General features: G+C 40.8%; 1 protein-coding gene across 1 annotated transcript in view; it reads right to left on the minus strand.

Annotated features, from left to right (window-relative positions):
• LOC122801562 (peptidoglycan recognition protein 1-like) overlaps positions 1-23,750 on the minus strand; it is a 185,052-nt gene that overhangs the window by 44,982 nt on the left and 116,320 nt on the right. Inside the window, exon 3 of the mRNA XM_044071001.1 lies at positions 671-789. Coding sequence (XP_043926936.1) covers positions 671-789 — 119 coding nt within the window. The remainder of the gene's footprint in view (positions 1-670; positions 790-23,750) is intronic.

The raw sequence follows: 23,750 nt of genomic DNA on the forward strand, positions 1-23,750 counted from the left end.
TGGAAATAATTTTAATTTAATTTTATTATTTATTAATTAGATAAGCCCACTGGACTTGCGGCCCTTTTCAAGAATGACCTGGGATTATTCTCTAGTTAAGTGACTTGTTCAGAGTCACAGTTTTTTGCTAGATTAAGTTACAGATACTATATGTGTCAGACATATTAATCTCTCATTGGGTAATTCAGATTTTGTCCTAATAAGTGGTTGCCCAGGTTATAGAGACTGGCATAGTTTTGCAATAACAACAGTGATACAAGGAGTGCAGTCAAAAAGACATAAAAATCCAGAAAGCAGTACACAGGAACTGCATTAATATTATTTCATAATCTGAAAGAAAACTAATCATAAAGAGCACCAAATAATAACAAATAAAAAAAAATCAACAGAGATTCAAACTAGTAATCAATATTTAAGGAAACTGCTTCCTTCAGTGTGAAATTGGAATGGCTTAGCAGCATAAGTTGCTGTCAGTTTGAGTCCATTCATTAATTAAAGTTGCATGTTGCATCTAACAATTTTAATTAAAGCCACACCTTTAAACTCACAATAACAGGTATTAAACATCTCAAAGATCCTCTAATATTCTAAGCTGTTTTAAAGCAGTAGGAAAAGCAAGTAAATATTCTTCAGTGTCAAATAGTCAATAAAAATTATATGACAAACATACCTGTAAAAGTTCCCAGGAAGCAGATGCCATATCCAGTAGTGTTGTAGCCGCGTGTGTGGGCTCCTACTGTATTCCAGCCTCGACCTTCATAAATGTTACCATCCTCTCCTACTAAGAAACTTGGGACAGATGTAAAATTAATAAATTAATGTAAAATTATTTCATTCCAAATCTTAACTAAGGTTTTTTTTATCGAATTTCTTAAGAAAAAACATTCATCCCCAGATATACATTGTACTTTTAATTTCAACTTTCTTTATACAGATGGCAAATTGAATGCTTTCTTAAATTATACCTACTTACATATCACACACTGCCAGCTAGTCCTACAGCAGGTCAGGTAATTAAGATTTTAAAACAATGTAATAAACTTCTCTGTGTGGAAGTTTTTCAATTCCTGTATGTTTAGTTAATCACTATATATTAAAAAGCAGAAAATAAAATCAGCAAATGGTAGTAGAAGTAGTGAAATTAAAAATGTCCTAAATCAAAAAATAAAAACTTATTTTGAAATATTATTAATATTATACAGAATTCTTAACTCTGTTAGGTATTCAGAACTAATCCAAGCAGGGAAGACAGTCTGTTTCCAGTAAAAAAATCCTTTATTAAGTACCCAGGCTGGAAACAATGATGGATTTTCTTAAAATGTATTAACTGAGTTTATGTATGATACTCTCCTTAAACATCAGGATGCGTGCAAAACTGTAGTGAAGAAATCTCACAGATTTCTGGTGAGAAATTAAAAACATTTTCTGTCACCAACTCGTTCATAGGTTCATAGGTAGGTACTAGGCTATCGGCCCAAGGGCCTACATAAGCCTAGCCAGCAAGGTTCCATAGCTTACGCCGCCCAAGAAAGTTATTTTCCTGTGCCACTGTCCAGCAGAGACACAGAAGTGATCTCCGGGGTGTATTTCCTATTTCCCATCCACTCATCAAGATTTTTCTTGAAGAGTGCTAATGAAGAACTTTGCTTGACATAGATGGGTAGCTTGTTCCAGAGTATAGGAAGTATCTGGGATAAGAATCTATCCCTCCAGCGTGTCCTGTTTATTGTGGTGACAAGGTTTAGGTCCCTACAGCATGTAGCTTGGAGGGAATGGGATTTCTTTAGGTGTAGCATGTCCAACAGCTCTGGGTTTGACATAGCTTTATATGTTAGGCAGAGATCACCTAGGAGAAGGTGATATGCTATAGAGTAAAGCTGGAGTTTTTTGATGCGGTCAGTGTAGGGCATTTGTTTGTGGCCAATAATCCTCTTTGTGAGGTACTTCTGTGGCTTTTCCAGCTGCTGCAGATGTCTTGTGAGGTACATTCCGAAAGGGGCGTTGTACTCTATAATGGGTCTAATGAGTGATGAGTAGAGGGGAACAATTACCTCTTTTTTCCTGGATGAGAACCCTTTTATGATGAGGTGTACCACGTAGAAGGACTTCCTGACTACTGTGGCGATGTGACTATCAAAGGAGAGACTACTGTCCACCTGGGTCCCAAGGTCTCTTATCAGTAGATTGCTGCCTATGTGGTAGTTCATGGGTACAGAGTTTATACCAAAGGGGATGACACTGAACTTTTTGGCATTGAGTTTGAGACCATGGCTCTGACACCAGGCATCTGTCTCAGTGAGGCCCTTCTGTAGGATGTCGACATCATTTGGGGACTTGACTATGGCTCCTAGTTTGCAGTCATCTGTGAACTTCGTTAGCCAGAGGCCTTCTGTGTTAGCCTGTACTTCAGAGAAGTAGATACCAAACAGGAGAGGTCCCAGGACTTGTATGTTGATTCCCATGGTTGTAAAGAAATTGTAAAGATCCTACACAACACAGTGACCAGGATGTATTACTGCTTGCATTGTATTCCTTTTTGTTGCCTTGACCTACAGGCACACTGTGGGTTGCTAACTGTATATGTAAGGATATACAGATAACCCCTACATGAATGAGGTTTACACATCTTCATGCATACAGTACATATCAACAGTTTACACACCCCTGTTAAAATGCCATTTTTTTCTGATATAAAAAAATGAGACCACAATAAATCATTTCAAAACTTTTCCCACCTTTAATTTGACCTATATTAGGTGCAGGGAATTATGAACAGTTCCAAATATCAGTCACTTTTGGCCCAAAACCTTCAGGCGTCTGCTAGAAAGATGAAGATGAAGAGGAATTTCACCTTTCAACATGACAATGACCCCAAGCATACATCCAAATCAACAAAAGAATGGCTTCACCAGAAGAAAATTAATGTTTTGGAATGGCCCAGCCAGAGCCCAGACCTAAATGCAATAGAAAATCTGTGGGGTGACCTGAAGAGGGCTGTGCACAAGAGATGCCCTTGCAATCTGACAAATTTGGAGCACTTTTGCAATGGAGAGTGGGCAAATATTGTTAAGTCACAATGTGCCATGCTGATAGACTCCTACCCAAGAAGACTTAATGCTGTAATTATATCAAAAGGTGCTTCAACAAAGTATTAGTTTAAGAGTGTGCACACTTATGCAACCAGCTTTTTCATTTTTTATATTGTTCCCCTAACAGATTTGTTTGTTTTTCAACTGAATTGTATAGGTTATATGTCACATTAAAGTTGGGAAAAGTTTTGAAATAATTTATTGTGGTCTCATTTTTTTATATCACAAAAACCTGGCATTTTAACAGGGGTGTGTACATTTTCTATATCCACTGTATGTAAATGTGCAGGTAATACATATACTAAAGTAATGTTTGGAAAGATGTCAGACCAGTGTTTTGCAGGAAGAATTTCCATCACATATGGCAGGTACAGTACCATTGACATGGTGTCACTGTTTCAGTAAAATGTAATGTCTACATCAGGATGGTACTGTCTCTGCAAACATATATGTGAAATATTGTGCTATATGCATGCTTTTACTTAGCATGTGCTTAAGTGATGATATTGCAACTTTTTGCCCAAGACAAGCTTATTATGTTTTTGTCTTCCTATCCATTACAGACCTATGCACATATGATGAATATATACAGCCTATATATATATATATATATATATATATATATATATATATATATGGGTCACCTTCAGATGCCCGACAACGCGTTTTGCCGACACGGAATCCAACGGGACGAAAAGACCGACAACGCAGATGACCGACAAGGTGAGAACCCGATGGACTCGGTAAGTGTGCGATAGAGTGAGGGATTTAGTGTTAGGGAGCGGACAGGTAAGTGTGCGATAGTGAGGGACTGTGGGTTTAGGGGTGGGTTAAGTGAGTTAGGGTTAGGGTGCAGGTAGGGTGTGTGTGCGATAGTGAGGGACTGTGGGTTTAGGGGTGGGTTAAGTGAGTTAGGGTTAGGGTGCAGGTAGGGTGAGTGTGCGGTAGTGTCGGACCTTGGGGTTAGGGGTGGGTAAGTGAGTTAGGATTAGGGTGCAGGTAGGGTGAGTGTGCGGTAGTGTCGGACCTTGGGGTTAGGGGTGGGTAAGTGAGTTAGGGTTAGGGTGCAGGTAGGGTGAGTGTGTGGTAGTGTCGGACCTTGGGGTTAGGGGTGGGTAAGTGAGTTAGGGTTAGGGTGCAGGTAGGGTAAGTGTGCGGTAGTGTCGGACCTTATGGTTAGGGTTTGGGTTAGGGATAGTGGATATGTTATGTAGTGTACTGTGTTGTTTACGTGTAGTGTGTTGGTGTAATGGTTTTCGGTGTTTTGCGTTGTCGGTATTTTTTGTTGTCCGTCTTTTGGTGTCGGTGATTAGTGTGTCGGCGAAACGCGATTTCGAGGATATAAAGGTGATCCATATATATATATATATATATATATATATATATATATATATAGAAAATATATGCCTCACATGAGACTGCTGATATGGAATTAGGATGATGATGTTAGGACTCAATGGCATATACTACAACTGATGGTGGTGATGAGGATGATGGATTTTCTACAACCTATGTATGGACTTGGCCAGTAAAATGCTGACAGGGTCCCGTGTGTAGACAGACATTTGTCACATGATCTGGGGCATATCCATCAGCCTCTATTATCAATGTATGCATCTCCATCTTAGAGGAATAGGTTCTGCTTTTATGTCTGTAAAAACTGTTATTATAACTATATAAAAATATTTTGTATTTATGTTGTATAGCCTTAGTGTCATGAAGGCAGGCTTGTGTTTGTATACTAATTACCAAATAAATGAAATAACATAGAAGTTAGAATCCTGCTCTCCCTCCCCATGCTCAGCCAGATGGTCCTTCCACAGATCACACAGAGTGTTGTGTCACATGCTTGATACCACCTACTGTTGTTGTGTGCTGTTTCCCACCTGGAGTACATGTGGATCTTCTGTGTTTGTGTGTGTGTTTTTTATTACCATTCCCCTCAATGATGTGATAATTTGCATTGCTTTTTGTGAAAAATCCTGCCATTCTGGAATACAATACCTTAGGACATTAGGAACTATAAAGAATACACTGTTTTTAGGAAATTACTAAGATAACATCTATGTGAAATATATATGCACATGTTTTAATGATAATGGCTAATACACATTCATAACCATAAATCATATGTCATTTTTTGCATATCTGTAATACAGCTCTCTATATGTTTGATTAAGTTGCCAAGGATGGTACTATTAATTATAGTCTTGTGGTATATAAATGAAATACAATTCCTGTTTGTGTACTGCTAATAAATATATGTATAGATAAGCTATTTAAGCAACTACCTACAATATCGATTACCATTGCCTGTTATTGTCTGCTTACAATGTCTCTGCAGCATGGCCAGAGTTTTGACCAAAAACGGTCTGTAAACCAGTTCACTTACAAAGTTAACAAGAGTAATAAATAAATAAATAGACAGATAAATAAATGTGTCATAAAAAGGGTTCAGCACACACCAAAAGTTTAATTACTACGCTACAAATCCCTCGGACCATACACACACACTCTCCACCAATACAGATCCTCATTTGTTCTTTGCCTACATGCTAAAATATATCCACATTTCATCCTCTGCCCTGTGTTTCTCATTAACTCCCTTTTGTCTTTCTTTAAATAATGATGGTAACAGTAAAATAAATGTGATTTTCACATCATTGTCATAACACAAACAGGTGATATGCATACATGCCCATGTGTACTGTGCGCCATTTCACACATATGTATGTACACAGTATAATTGCATTTGTGCTATGCAGTGGCATGCATATCATACCACATGCACATGCATATAACATCCTTGGACTGTTATATCACTATCAGTAAAACATAGTATATAGAAGACATACCTTATGCGTGTTAGGCAGTATGTATCATATGTGTTGGCTGTTATCAAGGACATATGCACTGTTCCTAACACACTTCTATGACATGCTAATTGTTTACATTGTTTGATAAGTCACATTGACCATCCCCAACAATTAGCTGTGTTTCTGTTTACAGGAGTACATATGGAGACCTCTCTTCTACCTAGTCCTGCAGCCGATGCTTAGAGTTGCACTTAGTTCAGTATATCCTGTGGATAATACAATGTACCTTACAGTAGGTATACTGGACATCTGTACAAATGTGTGTACATGTTATCATATTTTTCCACCATAAATGACTGTAGTAGTATTTGGTTGGATGTACACAGTGCTTCCTTGTATGTGCATTACGAGTGCTACCTCAGGTGAAAAGACTAGTGTGTTCATTTCTGTTAACTCATTACAGCTGGGTGATGCGTGTAGGTGTTTCTGCAGTTGCATATCCCACTGACACAGCAAGGCATCAAATAGTGCTTGCTCATATTTGCATTAATAGTTTCAAAACCATGCTACATACAAAGTATTAAAAGATTTCATCTTAAAGCTTACAGAATAGCAAACACAACTGAACTATTTGACCTCTTTCAAGTTCAGGTAAAGAGATATTAATTACTATTCATGTAATATTTATTTATATTGCCATGGATTTCATGCTTTTCTAAATATCTCAAAATCCTAGTAGCACAGACAGAACTGTTCAGCCTCATATGAAAGCTTTCAGATGGATGAACAAAGTGCTACTAATATTATGTATAGAAACTTGTGTGGTTGGTGAGATATTGTAAGTTGTTTAGAAAATATTATGAACTTAATAGTTACTACGTTTACTGTGACTTAAAAAACCCAGTTTATACCTAGAACCTAAAGAATACTACCTTGTGCTGTAGACTTTGCCATTTACACATCTTTAGTAACCCCTATAGTTCCAGAGATGTGAACAGCTGTTTGAAATGTGAGGACATAATCTGAGTCTTATCAAAAAGCTTAGACTCTGCCCATTGGAAGTTACAGTACAAACTTCCAGAGCTGCATTGGACGGAACAAGTTAAAGTTTGTGTTGGGGTTGTTGTTTATTCGTATTGCGCATCATGGCGTCATCTATACTACATGTATTTGTTTTCATTCAACAGTTCACCTCATTGTGTCACTGCATCCATATATATACATACGTCTGCGTGCATGTGCGTGTGTGTATGTGTGTGCACTCAAAATACTTTTTATGTTTGGTGCACCATTTTGCCCCCCATCCTATCTGTACAGACATGTATCATACTGTATGCAATGCATTGCATTCTAAAGACATGCACCTGGAGTGTTTCCCCCGGGTCTCCGCTGAAAACAGGCCCTGTCCTAGTCGGACTTTCCCAGCCAACAAATGTTAAATAAATACATAAATTTAGCTCATTTCTCACAGCATCTGTTTGGATGTGTGCCATATATGGATAAACATTTTCTGTTGTTGGTCATTGACATGAGTACTGTTGTGTTCATGTACACAAAACAGCAATGCCTTATTCCAGCTGTGATTTCATACTGACCTATATAAAATGAGTCAGAGGGTTTAATGTGTGATCTGTGTGTCAAAGAGTGTGATCTCCTGATAGTTTTAATTGTACTATGTCTCTTTATCAGTATACTGTGCAGCTGAGCTATTGTGTACAAAGAGGCTGGTTCTCATAACATGTCATATACACTCTTTACGGACATTAATTTTTGGACACACACATGTGGACCAGGTACCTTGCTGATGTATGTTTCCAACATTTGTAAGTGCCAAATAAGACTGCATTCTGTCGACACAGTGGCATTGCTTATCAATGGACTTGCATTTTGGTCATGCTTCACATCTGCTGTTGCTGCCACTTTCCATTACTAAATCATCTCACAGTACTTAGTCAGTTCTTTGTAAGGTGCATATCCCTGTGCACTGATCATTGTTGCAATTTGTGCCTTTGCAGTTGTAATGCATCACGGGCTGCATTTCATCTGTACATAACCACATGCATGGATCTACACTGGCCACATACTTACGCATCTGCCACTGCACCATGCCATTACTATATGACGTACAGATGTGCCAAAATGCTATGTCTCCACTATGGTATGTAATGTGTTGTGTATAATGCTTGCTAGCAGCTTCCACTGATGGCAGCATCTCTGTATAAATGTGGACTATATCCTGATAAGGCAGTCATTAGTCTGAAAGCTCTTTGTTATTTTTGGCCATGGCATGTACAATATTTTTCCTTAACTATTTCTGTTTTTGATATTTGGGATTTCCTCTTCTTAGTATGGGGATCTTTGGACCAAGAAGCCACAGCCAGAAAGAGTATTACTCACCTTTGAAAAGTTTGCAGTCTCCTTTGTTGAAGGAACGTATACAAGCTATTTCACTTATTTGTTATTTGAAACTTTCTACCAAAATACTTCAAACAGGAAAAACTCATCCATGAAAACAACCTAAAATAAATTGTGTATTGCACTGTAACAATATAAACCAAACATAAAATGCTTCTTGTGTAAATAAAACCTGTATCTTTTTCATCTTAAATAATATCTTACTCTGACAAAGAGATCCATCAGTTGCTATGTCCAAATATACTCTTGTTTGCTCTCTCCAAGTTTCCTCCATTCATACCTTTTTCTTTTCATTTTTATTTTTAATATTTATTTACTTACCCATTAACTGGAGGGGTAAATTGGTTCTTGGACCCTCTTTAGTCATGACCCAGCCATTAATTAAACATACACTGGTAAAACTGACACTGTTGATAAAATGACATATTAGAAATTTAACTTAATCTCGATTTGCATAGAATGATAACAGCTAAATTAATAAATCTGATTTACATTTGCTTTATTTCCATAAAAAATCTAAAAGATGTGGTGGTATATATGATTAGGTGTGGAGACCCTAAGGGATAATTTAAGTAACTATGTTAGGTGACTTAGAAGATGCTGCAATATTTGATATCAGTATACTTCCTTGATGGTGAGTTTTGTGTGGATGAGTTCTCTGTTTCGTCTTACAGCCTCTGCATCCCTCTCTCTCTCTCTCTCTCTCTCTCTCTCTATATATATATATATATATATATATATATATATATGGTTCTACCTCACATAAACGAAACACCACAACACCGACAACGCAATCACCGACACCACATAACCGACAGTACAAAAACACGAAATCCCACATGCCCGACAACGAAATAACCGACGGTACACAAACACGAAACCTCATACACTTCACACACCACAATCAACAACCAAAACACATTCCCCGTCCAAAACCACATACACAACACAAGCACACCAAAATCCTTACAAACCCACACTAAACCTCACATACACAACTACCTACAACCCTGACCCAAACCCTAACCCTAAGGTCCGTCACTGCACACTTACCTGACCCGCTCCTAACCCTAACTCACTTATCCGCTAACCCAAACACAATCACTACCGACACTTACCTGACCCGCTCCTAACCCTAACTCACTTATCCGCCTAACCCAAACACAATCACTACCGCAAACTTACCTGACCCGCTCCCTAACCCTAACTCACTTAACCCACCCCTATCCCCACTTACCTTACTCGCACCCTAACGTCCGTCACTACCGCATACTTACACAGCCTTTTCCCATTTCGGCATCCTCGGCGTCGGTGCTTTCATCCGTCGGGTCGGTCTTCTGCTTGTCGATCTTCTAGGTCCCGTTGCGTCGGTCTTCTGCACTGTCGATCTTCTGGGGCTCGCGATTTCCCTGTCGATGTTCCGGCATGTCGTTGAAGTGAGGTAGAACCATATATATATATATATATATATATATATATATATATATATATAAATAAGTTTGTGTGTGTATGCACACAAATATGCATGCACTGTCTGTGATATGTGACATACTTCATAATTTTGGGTGTTCTGTACTTGGGAATGTGGATTTGCTCAATTGCTGGAACTACTGTATTTTTTTCAGAGTAGTATATTATTTAAATGCATGCCTATTTGGTGCACAAGTTCTTACATAACTGTAAGATGTTGACATTGTGAAATGGGTCAGTATACCTTGTAACCACAATACACTCACTGGTGTATCTGTAGCTTGCTGATAAGATGTCACAACTTCCTGCTTGCTTTTTGACATACAGGTGGCAGACACACTTGTGTACATGTGGTTCACTGAACAGCTGTCCAGGGTTCCAAATGTTCTTTTGCAGCTTACATACTGTGTACAGTGTCCTATGTTTAATAACAGTACTGTGTGAATCCAATAGTTACACATCATTTCCAATGACATTTACTCATGCAAATAATTAGCTGCCATTTCCCATTCCCCATCTGCAGTAACAGTTACACTCCATTACATCACTGGAGTTCATATCATACATGTTCAAGTGTAACAGCTTGAGCTTCAGATGCTTGTGTCAGAATAACTCTTCTCATATATTAGTAAGATGCTAATGCTTGTATGTGCTTGTGTTGTAGGTAGTCGATTTCTGAGTCTCCTTCAGAAAGAGTAAGACAGGCTTTACTTGGCCTGTCAGTGATCACTCTGTCTTGTTGGTGTAGCAACCTCAATCTAAGAACAGGAAACTAAGAGAGCCATGTGAGGTACAGTGGGGCAAAAATGCTTATTTTTGACTAGTCACATTTGCTTGTATCATAATAAGCCTAAGTATGTGTTCCAAGTTACTGTATACACAAGCTTGTGCTAATTAAGTATCATTTGCCAATCATATATGATCAGAGCTCAGTTGTGAAGAGGAGATATTATGGAACTGCATCCTGAAACAGTGAACCTGGCCAACAGTAAAGTAATTAGCAATGGCTGTGTCACAGTGTCTGATTCCCCAGTTCACTTCCTGGCTGGGGAGTTTTCTGTTTGGAGTCTGTATGTCTTTTGTGTGACAAAGTGATTTACATTAAGAGCTCTTGTTTCCTTTCACACCCCAAAGACAGCTCTCCAAATTTCCTGTAAGTGTAAGTGTGTGTGTGTGTGTGTGTGTGTGTGTGTGTGTGTGTGTGTGTGTGTGTGTGTGTGTGTGTGTGTGTGTGTGTGTGTGTGTGTGTGTGTGTATGCTTCAATGTTATAGGAGCTTTTCTTTTCTTGTTATGTATACATGCCATTCTACTCTTCTCAGTTTGCATTCGTAACAGCATGCAAATATCAGCCGATCTCAGTAAATAAGACCACTGCATTTCTGAGTGCCACTGCACTGTTTGTACTTGTATGACAAACTATGTTACAGTCTAGGATGTATAAACAATTGAATTGCCTTTACACTGTCAGAACTACATAGCCATTGTGTGCTACAATGTGCCTGTGTGCACTGTCCACATATCCACTTGCAGTCTGCACATTCTTTGGCATGTATGCTGATAGTTTCATGTATGGAAAATAGAAGTTATGTCTTACCATAACGTTCTATCTGCATTGTTGATCCTCGTTCAGTCATTACACATGGGTATCGGGGAACCGAGCCAGCCATTTTCCAAGCTCGCGTCAGCTTCAAACTCTCGAGCTAAACTCTTACCCACAAACCTCTCCCTGTTACCTCAGATTGAGTTTGCAAGTCAAAGAAGGTAGAGGCTACCTCTGGTCAAATAACCTAAGAGAACCGGATGGTGAGATCCACTAGAAACCACAGGAGGGGGAAGGAGGGAGGGTTGTAATGACTGAATGAGGATCAACAATACAGATGGAACGTTATGGTAAGACATAACTTCTTTATCTGATATTGTTAATCCTCGTTCATTCCTTACACATGGGACAGAGTCCCCAGCTACCTCTATTCCTGGGAGGCTCTCATGGAAGGACATTCCTGAGCACCATAGAATGAAAAGATGCTCTTCCCCTGGAGGCCAAATCTAATTTGTAATGATTGATGAGGGTATGAGGCGTAGCCCAAGATGCAGCTGCACAGATGTCATGTAAAGAAGCTCTGGCATGGAAGGCAGCAGAAGTTGCCACCGACCTTGTTGAATGAGCTTTCATGGTAGTAGGCAATGAAATATTATGTTGTGTATAAATAAAGGTCTCACAGTCCTTCAACCATCTAGCTAATGTAACCTTAGCAACAGCAGATCCTAATCTAGGTCCAGAAAAGGCCAAAAATAACTGGTCAGATTTACGAAAGGGTTTAGTCCTGTTTACATAAAAATGGATTTGCCTGTGTATAGGTTATGTAGACAATACTCTCCTCTGTTTGAATGATTGGGAAAGAAAACTGGCAATTCAATGGCTTGATTAATGGACATTTCAGAGATCACTTTGGGCAGAAATGATGGATTAGTTCTCAGAGACACTCTATCTCTATGAAAAATAAAGTATGGACTCTTGATACATAAAGCTTGAAGTTCAGATTTATGTCTGGCAGAAGTAATAGTGACCAAAAACAAGGTTTTCCATGACAAATACTTGAAGTCGCAAGAAGAGGCTGGTTCGAAAGGTGACATTGTCAGAGCTTGTAGAACTAATGATAAATCTCATGATTGAATAGATTCTCCAAAAGTTGGCTTCAGAGAATTCACACCTTTTATGAAGGTCTTGCACAATTTATGGGACATAAAAGAGGAATCTTGGACATCCTCATGAAAATTAGAAATTGCAGCTAAATGAACTCTAATGGTAGAGGCTGATAGACCCGATTGAAAAAGGTTGGCCAGATAGTCTAGTATTATCGACACTGGTGCTGAAAAGGGGTCTACTTTTTTATCTTTCAGCCAACAGGTAAGTCTTTTCTACTTGCTCAGATAAGTAATTCTAGAGGAAGACTTATGAGAAGCAATGAGACTATCACGTACTGGTAAAGAAAGATCATTCTGCCTGGCAATCAAGAGAATTGGAGTAGCCAAGCCATGAGCTTCAGGCTGTTCAAGTTGGGATGAATCAGGTTCTGTGGGTGAGAGATCAACTCCGGGGTTGGATGGATAATCCATGGTCGATCTAGTAGGTGAGGCCAAAGGAAGGAGAACCAAATCTGTCGAGGCCAATATGGTGTTATGAGGATCACCTTGCTCTTCAACTGACGGGCTTTCTTCAGAAACTGGGGAATGAGGGGAAAGGGTGGAAATGTATAAAGAAGACCCAAGGGCCAATCATGGACTAGAGCGTCCCTGGGTGACTGTCCCGGAGGGGGAATCAGGGTGAAGTAGTTGCTGCATTTGTAGTTGGTCGGGGATGCAAAGAGGTCACAGCAAGGACAGCCCCATCAGTGGAAGATCTCCGCCACTATCAAGGGATTCAGGGACCACTCATGAGGTTGAAGAATGTACTTGCTGAGTCTGTCTGCTATCATGTTGGAACTCCCGGGAATGTGCGTTGCTAGAAGAAAACGGTCGGTAGCCATCGCCCATTGCCATATCTTCATGGCCTCTCAACAAAAGGGGTAAGATTTGGTTCCACCTTGCTTGTTGATGTACCAGACCACCGCCATGTTGTCTGATTGAATCGCAATTGTCCCAGACGGCAGCAGGAGATGGAATGCTTGCAATGCCAGAAGCATCGCCCTCAGCTCTAGAAATTTTATATGCAGATGGGCCTCCAGTTCGAACCAAGTGCCTTGGACTGTCTGTCCCAGACATAGCCCCTCCACCCCATCAGAGAGGCATCCGTGGTCACTCTGGCCTTGGGTTGCTGGGGGAAGAAGGGGCGAGATCATTGTGAGAGATTGTGTGTCATCCACCAATTTAAATCCTATTTGCACCTGTGGGTTACTCGAATCATGGCTGAAAGAGGATGCTGAAAAGGATACCATTGGGTGAGCAGTAGCCATTGTAGAAGCCTCATGTGAAACCTGGCCAGGGGAACAATGCTGATGGAGGCTGCCATGGAACCCAACAGCTGTAGAACCGAGTGAGCCGTGGATTTTTCCCTTGAAAGGATTGGAATTAGTTGTTGCTTTATCCTTAGAATTCTGTGCTCTGGAATAGCAGCTCTGCAGTTTTTTGTGTCCAAGATAACCCCTATGAATTCTGTTGACTGAGATGGGGTGAGATTGGATTTTTGCCAGTTTATGGTTATGCCTAGCCTTTGAGCAGTGAGGAGAGAGTATGCCAGGGCTTTTTCCAGTAGATGTCTGGTGGGGGCAGAAATGAGCCAGTCATCTAGGTATGGAAACACCTGGAATCCTTGAAGTCGCAGGTGAGCTGTGACAACTACCATGCACTTTGTGAACACTCTGGGGGCTGTAGAGAGTCTGAAGGGCAGTACTCTGAACTGGTAGGGACTGGCTCCTGCACAGAAGTGCAGAAATCTTCTTGATGGCCTGGCCACTTTTATGTGGTAGTACACATCTTGAAGATCTATAGAGCACATCCAATCATCTTTTTCCAAAAGCAGGAAGATAGACTGTATTGTGACCATCCAGAATTTTTGTACTCTCACAAACTTGTTCAATACACTGAGAGCCAAAATTGGTCTCCAGTCCCCGGTTTTCTTTGGCACCAGAAATAGTCTTGAGTAGAATCCGGATCCTATCTGGTCTGGAGGGACTATTTGGATGAATCTCTTTCTTAGCAGCTTTTCTATCTCTAGTGCTGCTTCTTCCCTTTGACTGGGTGGAACGTCGGGAAGATTTTTTGAAGGAATGGGACAAAGATCGAAGGGGATATGATAACCTATGGTTGTAATCCTTTGTACCCAAGAATCGGTGGTGATGGTTAGCCAGGCAGAAGGGTACAAGGAGAAACTTCCCCCAACCAACTCTAGAGGAAAGGAGTTAAGCCGCTCTTTAGGAGCGCTGGTAGGATTGACCAGGGAAAGAATCCCTGGAACCCTGGTTACGCAGACCCCCCTCTGCCCCGAAAGGAGTGTCTTCCCTGTGAGTTTTCCCCTCTGCCTCTGGGGGAGAACTCGGCCTGTGTGTCATGGAAAGGACTCTGAGATTTCTTGAACCATATCTTCCCACACTTTTGGTTTCAGGAGAAAGCACATTGAGGGGAAGAATAATGAACACCTATGGCAGAAATGGTCTTACCATCCTGTTCACATCTGGCCAGTGTGCTTTTAACTTTGGGCCCAAACAATGAGGAGGCCTCAATGGGGGCATTAAGAAAAGAAGACTTAAAGGGTTCCACGAAGTTGCACAAGCGCATCCAGGCATGTCGTCTCAAGACCGCAGCTGAACCCGCTGCCCTAGTTGCTCCTTCTGATGCATGAGATATCAGTCACATAGAGGAGTTAGATATAGCTTCAATGGTGGCCAGCTGAGAGGCCACTTTGTCACGGACATCATCAGACATGGCACTAGCCAAGGTTTCAGAGAGCTCAGAAACCAGATCCCTTTGAAGCCTGGTAAAATGTGCCATATAATTCAGAGACCTGATAGCAAAGGTCGCTGAAGCAAAGGTGCACTTCCCTATCCTGTCCAGGGCCCAGGAATCTCTGTTAGGTAGATGGACAGTCTGGCTTTCTTCTTCTGCCAGGTCCTTTTTTGTTGCAGCCGCCACCACCAAAGCATCCACAGGTAAACCTTTGGACCAATGGGGATCCGAAGCAGGAGGGGACAAGATCTTATCTGGCCTCTGGGGAATAGCTTCAATGGTATCAGGAGCCTTCCAAACATGCTGCATGATGAGCCAGACAAGTTCATTGGCAGGTGGAGTAACCCAGGAGGTAGGGGGCCGGGCGCGAAAGGCCTGCAGAAACACAGATTCCTCCGATGTCAGATTAGAGGACTGCCAGTCACCTCGCTGTGTCAGGATTTCGAGGATATCACCAAAGGATACCTCAGAGGGTGACCGAGGGGATCCTTCCCCCTCATCAAAATCTGTGTCTTCGGTGAGGGACTCCTCTGTGGAGTCCATGTGCTTCCTTTTACATGAACATTTCCAGTGGACCTCCTCAGTGGGAGAAGCTGGAGAAGACAGTAGAAAAGGGGATTCCTGAGGGAATATGTCCTGTGGCCCTTGCACCTGGTGTCCGCTAGGTGCGACTTGTGAAACCAGTGTACCAGAGAAGGGTGGAGGTATAGACAGTCCGGTATCGCCAGCAGCAGCGAAAGCCTTCTCCATCAGTTGGAAGGCTGGTCCACCCGAAGAGGAGTGCATGTCTAGGACAGGGGTCACCCCTCCCCCAAGTGGCTCACCCTGCCAACCCGGACTCCCTGGATGGCTGTGGAGCAGCAAACTATGCATGTCACAACTGACATCCTGGGTCATAGCAAAACTTTCCTGCCACAAAGGCAACTGCAGTTCCTTAGTGAGATCCATAAAGGGGACCTCAGAAGGGAAAGACTGTGCTATATCCATGGACTTCAAAGGCACTGAAGGAGGAGAATAAGAAGGGGTCTTTGGAGATGGGTGATCACCTCCCAAGGAAGGATAGTTCCTGAGGGGTGGGATACATCTGGCCAAGAGTACCTGGTCCACAAGACGCAACACATCATGTTCAGAAAGGCTTCTAGTGGACCTCACGGAGACTGAGGGAGAAATAGGCCTGTCCACAGAAGAGGCAGACTCGGTGCCCATCACATCTGTCTGCACTGAGGACAATAGTGCTGAGAGAGACTGGACTACTGTTGCCTGCACCGAAGAAGTCATCGGTGCCAAGTTCATGGTCTGCACCAACATAGGGATCGGTGCCGAAGTGGTTGTCAGTGCCAAAGCTGGAACCAACAAAACTGGAGTCAACAATAATGGTGTCAGTTCCAAGGAAGATCTCGGAGCCGACACGTCAAAGTCTGCGCCGACTGGACAGTCGGTGCCGATACAGTGGTAATAGTCTGAACCGAGGAGCCCCTCAGTGCCGATATATGGAAGGCTGCAGGAGAAGACAGAGCCGAAATCACTAATGGAGCCAAATGCCTTGGTGCCGAGGGTCTAGGAACCGAAAGCACAGGGGCTGACTGAGTGAGTTCCGGAGCTGAAACTTTAACATTTTTAGGTTTTGGTTGGTGGGAGTTCCCAGCCGGGGATGAAGGCAAAGATTTTGAAAAATTATATTGAGCTGCTTGCTTACTGTGGGATTTGAAGTCTTCTTAAGACACACAGTCTGGCTGTGCTGTTTACTGCTGAATTAGAGACACATAGCTCTGCATGACTCCATCTGTAGTCTGTTTAAAGCACCAAGCCTTTCAAATTGCACACTGATAAAGAAATATATTTTGCAGCTATAAGCACAGTTACAGATAACTTATTTTATAACAAACCACACGTAGTTTGTCAGATTTGTAGCATATATTTACAAAGTTTTCCTTCATTACAGATATGAATGATGACTTCTACAAAATACATCTCTCTGTCCTTCTCTCTCATAACTGAATTACTACAATAGCTATATACAGAGCTAGTCACGCACACATTTCCTCTTGGTATGTTTTTCTGGCCTTATGTGGGAAGTCACATAATGTCTGTTTTTAGACTTTTCTATTGTCCTTTTGTGATTTAAGCACTCTTGCTGATGTGAGGATGCCATTCTGAAAGGAAACATTTGTATAAGCTGTTCCTACTGGAAAAACATCACGTATTGTTGAATTTATAAAAAAGGATATCTGTTAATTGATATTTGTTCTACAAACATGAGAAAATCATGTAATGCTTGTTTTCCAGTATTGCTTTCTTAGGCATTTTCAGATGCTGTGAAGAGAAGCCTATCTGTTATACATATAGTATGAATGCACATTGTAAACTCTATACATATATTCAAGCAAACTTTTTCTTTCAACATATTTACAACAGAATTAATTTCAGCCTTATATTCATAATATCTAACAGATTTAGCCTTAGTAGGAACTTCCAAGATTTTCTTATGGGCTCTAGAAGGGGTTGAGGCCTCCGACCCAGAAATAGCCTCTGAAAAGGGAGATTTTAGAAGTCCCTTCAGTAACAGCTTGTTTTTCCTTTCCAACAAGGTTCTATTAGAAAAGTTCTCACAAATAGTACAGGGTGGGTCAACAGACAAATGGGAAGCTCACAAACAATAAACACACAAAGAGTATGCATCAGAAGTAGGCAGTTTGTGTCCACAATCAGAACACCACTTAAACCCGGACTACCTTTCTTATCTGCCATGACAGCAAATTAATTAATAGAAAAGGTACCAGCAATGGTACAAGAGAGTACCCGAAGGTATGAGAGAAAAGGGAAAAAGATTACCAAAGATGGTAAAGATAGAATACCTTGAGGTAAAAGTGGTAAAGAAAGAAGCAGAAAAACCTGAAGAAAATATATACGCTAGATGCAATAGGGTAAGAGACAATAAAATATGAACTTTTCTGACAGAAAAGTAATCTGTAAAAATATTAAACAACAAATGACTGTACATAGCTCAAGAGAAGTAGCTTGACATGACCGAATGGCAAAGCGGCAAACAAAATCTGAGGTAACAGGGAGAGGGGGATTGTGGGTAAGAGTTTAGCTTGAGAGTTTGAAGCTGACGTGAGCTTGGAAAATGGCCGGCTCGGTTCTGAGCTCAGAACCAATACCTATGCGTAAGGAATGAATGAAGATTAACAATATTAGATTATAATTTTCAATACATCAACGTAATTTACTTGACAAGGCCAGTCATGTAAAATCCTCAAAGACATAAATTTCACTTTAAGGGCTTAGGTTTTTTTAAGCACATAACATTTTAAAAGACGAGGAAGTTTTAAAAGAGTGAATCTTGTTTAACATAAAGAAACAATTTGCACTGTAACTGATAACTTCATCTAAAAAATTGTCAAAAACTTTGAAAATCAGTTCAGGATTACACTGCAGAACAGAACAACAGACTTAGACCAATGAGTATACATGGTACATTAAGGCTGACAAATGACTCATGTAGTTCCTGACTTTACTTCTTAATTTACTAGTTAGACTTAGCAGCAGCTCATTGCAGTGCTTTCAGCCTATCAGTATTCCAAAGAGTTTCTATGAAATAAATCATATTCTTCACGCAACTGTAATCATGAAACATCTATTTTAGAGTGTCTGCCCTTTGGGGTTGTGGTACATCAGCCCAAGTCATATCCTGCTCCAGATGGATCATTGAATCTAACTTTGTAGTCAGTTCATTGGTTTATGCTTGTCAGTTTAACATCACAATCTTTGGCCTGGCAAGTTCTGCTTGGTACTGTCTACCTGTGTGGGGGCTTGAAAACCCAAGCTTACTGACAGATTCTTCTGCTTGGTCATTGTGAACTGTTTCTTAGCCACTTCCTGGCACAATGCCTCATGCGATACAGTATGGCATGTAAATCTGGAAATACAGATCCATTTCTGGTGCACACTACAGCATAGTTGTTAAGATTACGTCTACAGTTCACTTTCTGCCTGTGTTTTATCTCCACACAAGCAGGGCAGGCATAAAAAAAACGAACTTACAATTTAACGCAACCCTTAGGATGCTACAATATCGTTCCAGTATTGTGTAGTTTCCAGAAACCTTCTTGTACTTTTTAAAACTTTCATTTCCTTGCCTTGGAATCAAAGGAAAGGAAAGCACACTCACTTATTTTTAGTTTAACTTCTCACATAATTCACAGAGGAAATTTTCTTCACCTGCATGACATATCACAGACACAGAGAAATCTGTAGTTCACCCTGTCAGGTACTGCTGAAAATCTTGCATGGGTAATCAGTCCTGCTGATGTTAGGAGCTCAGCAGCTGCCATAAAAAAGACAGGAAGCTATGAAACTGTTTCCACTATCTTAATTGTAGATAGGGAGTGGAACAGTATCAGTGTACTTAGTTGATAGGGTTGTCACCTGTGTGTGTGTGTGTGTGTGTGTGTGTGTGTGTGTGTCTCTCTCTCTCTCTCTCTCTCCCTCTCTGCATAACAGTACTGATTTGGGCATTTCTGTCTTGTTGGAGTGGGGGTTATGACAAATGGTGAATGTGTTATTATACAATGACTGGCCATTAGCATTCAAAAAGTAGCACACTGATTGGTCAGCCCAACCAATGTGCCCATTGTAAATCCGAGCATATACTAGTGGAAAAAGGTATGGTCGCCCAACTTTTTTCCATTGATATATATACTGTAACTTTTAAATTAAAAAAAATAAATAAAATTAAAAATCTGGAGTCCATACATATGAGAGAGACAGGACAAAGAAAATACTAGGAAAATAAGGTCTGTTATTCAAAAAAAAAGAAGTTATGTACTCACCATAACGTTCCATGTTTGTTGTCCATCTCACCGTTCATTCTTACAGTGATGGGTTCAGAGCTGATCCTCAGCTCCGACTCGGCCGAATACTTAACTGAAGATCTCAAACTTGGCTCCTGGCAAGAAGGTATCCCACAATGCAGTGATGTAATTCCCCAGATCTTGTTTGCTGCTAATACTGAGCAATACGTACACTATATACATATCTACAAATGTATACATATAAACAAATGTGCAAGTCCATACCAAAAAGTACTGGAAGGAGAAACAAGCTGAGACAAAGAGCCCCTGAGGTAGTGGAGATCTACCAGGCCAACAAGAAGTCTTTGGCAGGGGGAAGGAAGGAGGGTGCGTAAGAATGAATGGCGAGATGGACAACAAACATGGAACGTTATGTTGAGTACATAACTTCTTTATGTTATGATGTCCTATCTTGCCTTCATTCTTACAATTATGGGACAAAGTCCCTAGCACCTTTTTTCTAGGTGGCCCACGGGAATATACCTTTAAGCACTATGGAACCAAAGGATGCCCTGTCCCTGGAGGACAAATCCACTTTGTAATGAGTAATAAAAGTATTTGGAGTAGACCAAGTAGCTGCTCCACAAATATTATCTATGGGAATTCTGGCTTGAAAGCCAGATGACATAGCTAATACTCTAGTGGAATGAGCCTTTACTTTGAAAGGTAAATCCTTGCTATTAAATTTGTAGATAAAATAATACAATTTGAAAGCCAATTAAAAAGAGTGATTTTTGAGACTAAGGATCCTTTTTTTTGCATCAGAAAAGGATACAAATAATTGGTCAAATTTTCTGAAGTCTTTGGTTCTATGCAAACAGAATCTGAGTTGTCTGTGCACGTTCAGTTGGTGTAATTTGTACTCTGCCTTGCTGCTATGCTGAAGAAAGAATACTGGAAGTTCTATGGATTGGTTTATGTTGTTTGAAGAAGCAACTTTTGGTACAAATAAAGGGTTAGTATGTAAGTATACCCTATCCTTATCAAATATCAAATATGGTGGTTTAACAGAATGAGCTTGCAACTCTGACACCCTTCTAGTGGAAGTTATAGCCACTAAAAATAAGGTCTTCCATGAAAGAAACTTGAGTTCTGAAGATGAAAAAGGCTTGAAGGGAGGTAAAGTGAGATGGGACAAAACAAAATTTAGATCTCAGGGAGAAAGGGGTTCCTTAAAAGGAGGTCTTAGTAAAGAAGCACATTTTAAGAAGGCTCTACTCAACCTGTGTGACATTAAGTTTGAAGAAGTATCACCAATATGAAAATTTGAAATTACAGCAAGTTGAACTTTGATGGTTGCTGCAGCTGAGCCTTGTTGAAACAGTTCTGCCAGAAATTCCAAAATGGAGTGAATAGGTGCAGAGAATGGATCAATGTTCTTATCTTGAGCCCACAGGGAAAACCTCTTCCATTTGCTAGAATAAAGCTTTCTAGTGGAAGCTTTATGGGAGGACATTAAGATATGTCTAAGAGTGGGAGGGAAATTGTGAAGCCTGACTAAATTGGGAAGTGGAGTAGCCAAGCTGTCAATTTTAGGGTGTGAAGAGATGGATGAAGCTCCCCCGACATGAGTCAGCAGATTTGGCACTGGGTCCAGGATCCAAGGCTTCTCCTGAAGGTGGGGCCACAGGAAGGGGAACCAAACTTAGCGAGGCCAGTAAGGGGCAATGAGAATTATCTTGCTTCCAGAGCTTTGAGCTTTCTGAATTACTCTGGGTATGAGAGGAAATGGTGGAAAGGCATATAGAAGTCCCGAGGTGCAATCGTGAGCTAGAGCGTCCCTCGGAACTAGAGTAAAGTAGTTGCTGCACTTGGCATTCCTGGGAGTAGCAAAGAGATTGCAGCAAGGCTGTCTCCATGTCTGAAAAATCATTTCCGCTACATTGTAATTGAGAGACCACTCATGAGGCATTAGAATTGCTCTGCTCAGCTTGTCCGCTATCATGTTGGACTTCCCCGGAATGTGCATTGGGATTAGAAAGGGATGGGAAGAAACTGCCCATTGCCATACTCTTAGGGCTTCTTGACACAGGGGGTAGGATCTGGTTACCCCTTGCTTGTTTATGTACCAAACCACAGACATACTGTCTGACTGGATCGCAATAGTCCCTAGAGGGAGAGAGTCTTGAAGTGCTTGCAATGCAAGAAACACTGCCCTCAGCTGTAGAACATTTATATGCGAGTGAGCCTCGTGATCTTGCCATGTACCTTGAACTGTTCTTCCCAGATAATGCCCCCCACCCTGTCTGGGACACGTCCGTGGTCACTGTAGCTATTGGTTGAAGTGGAACAAAGGGTCTGCCTATTGTGACATGAGTGGAGTGTATCCACCATCTCAAGTTGTTCTTTCAAGATTCCGTTATTCTGGTCAGATGAGACATTGTAAGCTCTTGAAGTGACCATTGGGAGAATAATAGCCATTAAGTATCCTTATGTGCATTCTGGTAAGAGGAGCTAGCGTAATCGTGGAGACTATTATTCCTAATAAGCGTAGAATTACTTTTGCTTTCACTTTGTCCATGGGAAGGATGTGAAATATTTGCTGTCTGAGAGCTATGACTCTTTCTGTTGGAAGACATGCTACCATAGATGAAATGTCTAGATCTGTGCCTATGAATGTAATACGTTGACAGGGCAACAAGGCAGATTTTTGCAAATTTACTGTAATGCCCAAATGATTGCAGATGTCCAAAGTTAGATCCCTGGCTTGTAGGAGTAGATGCTTGGTGGTGGCAGATATCAGCCAGTTGTCTAGATAGGGAAACACACGGAATTCTAGATGCCTCAGGTGAGCCATGACTACTGTCATACATTTGGTGAACACTCTGGAGGCTGTAGTGAGACCAAAGGGCAGAGCTCTGAACTGATAATGGCTGGTTCCCAGCCAGAAGCATAAGTACCTTTTTGATGTCCTGTCCATTTTTATGTGGTAGTAAGCATCTTGAAGGTTTATCGGGCACATCCAATTGTCTTTCCCTAAAAAGGGGAGTATAGACTGCAGTGTCACCATTCGGAACTTAGACTTCTTGAAAGAATCGTTTAACTTGCTTAGGTCCAATATGGACCTCCAGTCCCCTGTTCTTTTTGGCACTAAAAAGAATCTTGAGTAAGTTCCAAATCCTATTTGGTCTGCAGGGACTTCTTGGATGACTCTTTTTTGGAGCAACTTTTGAACCTCTATAGTTGCTTGTTCCCTTAGATTGGGTGGAGCATCTGGGAGTGTTTTGGTCTTTGGGACAGGTATGCAAAAGGGGATGGCGTATCCTCTGGATATTATGTTTAGTACCCATTTGTCATTTGAGCTTCAGACTTCATATCCTTCAAAAAATGCATGTTAACACAGATCCTATTAATCTAGCAACATTCTACGTTTATAGGAGCAATATTTAAAATTTGTCCCTATTTTTGGGCCTTTTCCCATACATTATTTTCGGCTTTATCTAGATTTCTTGCCCTAAGAGGTTGAGAGGTATGAGTCACACCAAGAGCTGTTTTCATGCCAAAGGACTTTATCTGCTATTTACTACTGTCTGTAGTAGTAGGAAGATGTTTTTTCTTTTGTTATCTTAAATGTTGGAGAAATATGCTTGCTATTTTTGCTCAGAAGTATTTTGCAAGCACTGTAAAAAAGTACAACTATCTGTTCTTGGATTTTTTAGGAGAT

Source organism: Protopterus annectens, chromosome 1.part0 (assembly GCF_019279795.1).
Source record: "Protopterus annectens isolate FY-2018-M chromosome 1.part0, PAN1.0, whole genome shotgun sequence".
NCBI classification, from domain to species: Eukaryota; Metazoa; Chordata; order Ceratodontiformes; family Protopteridae; genus Protopterus; species Protopterus annectens.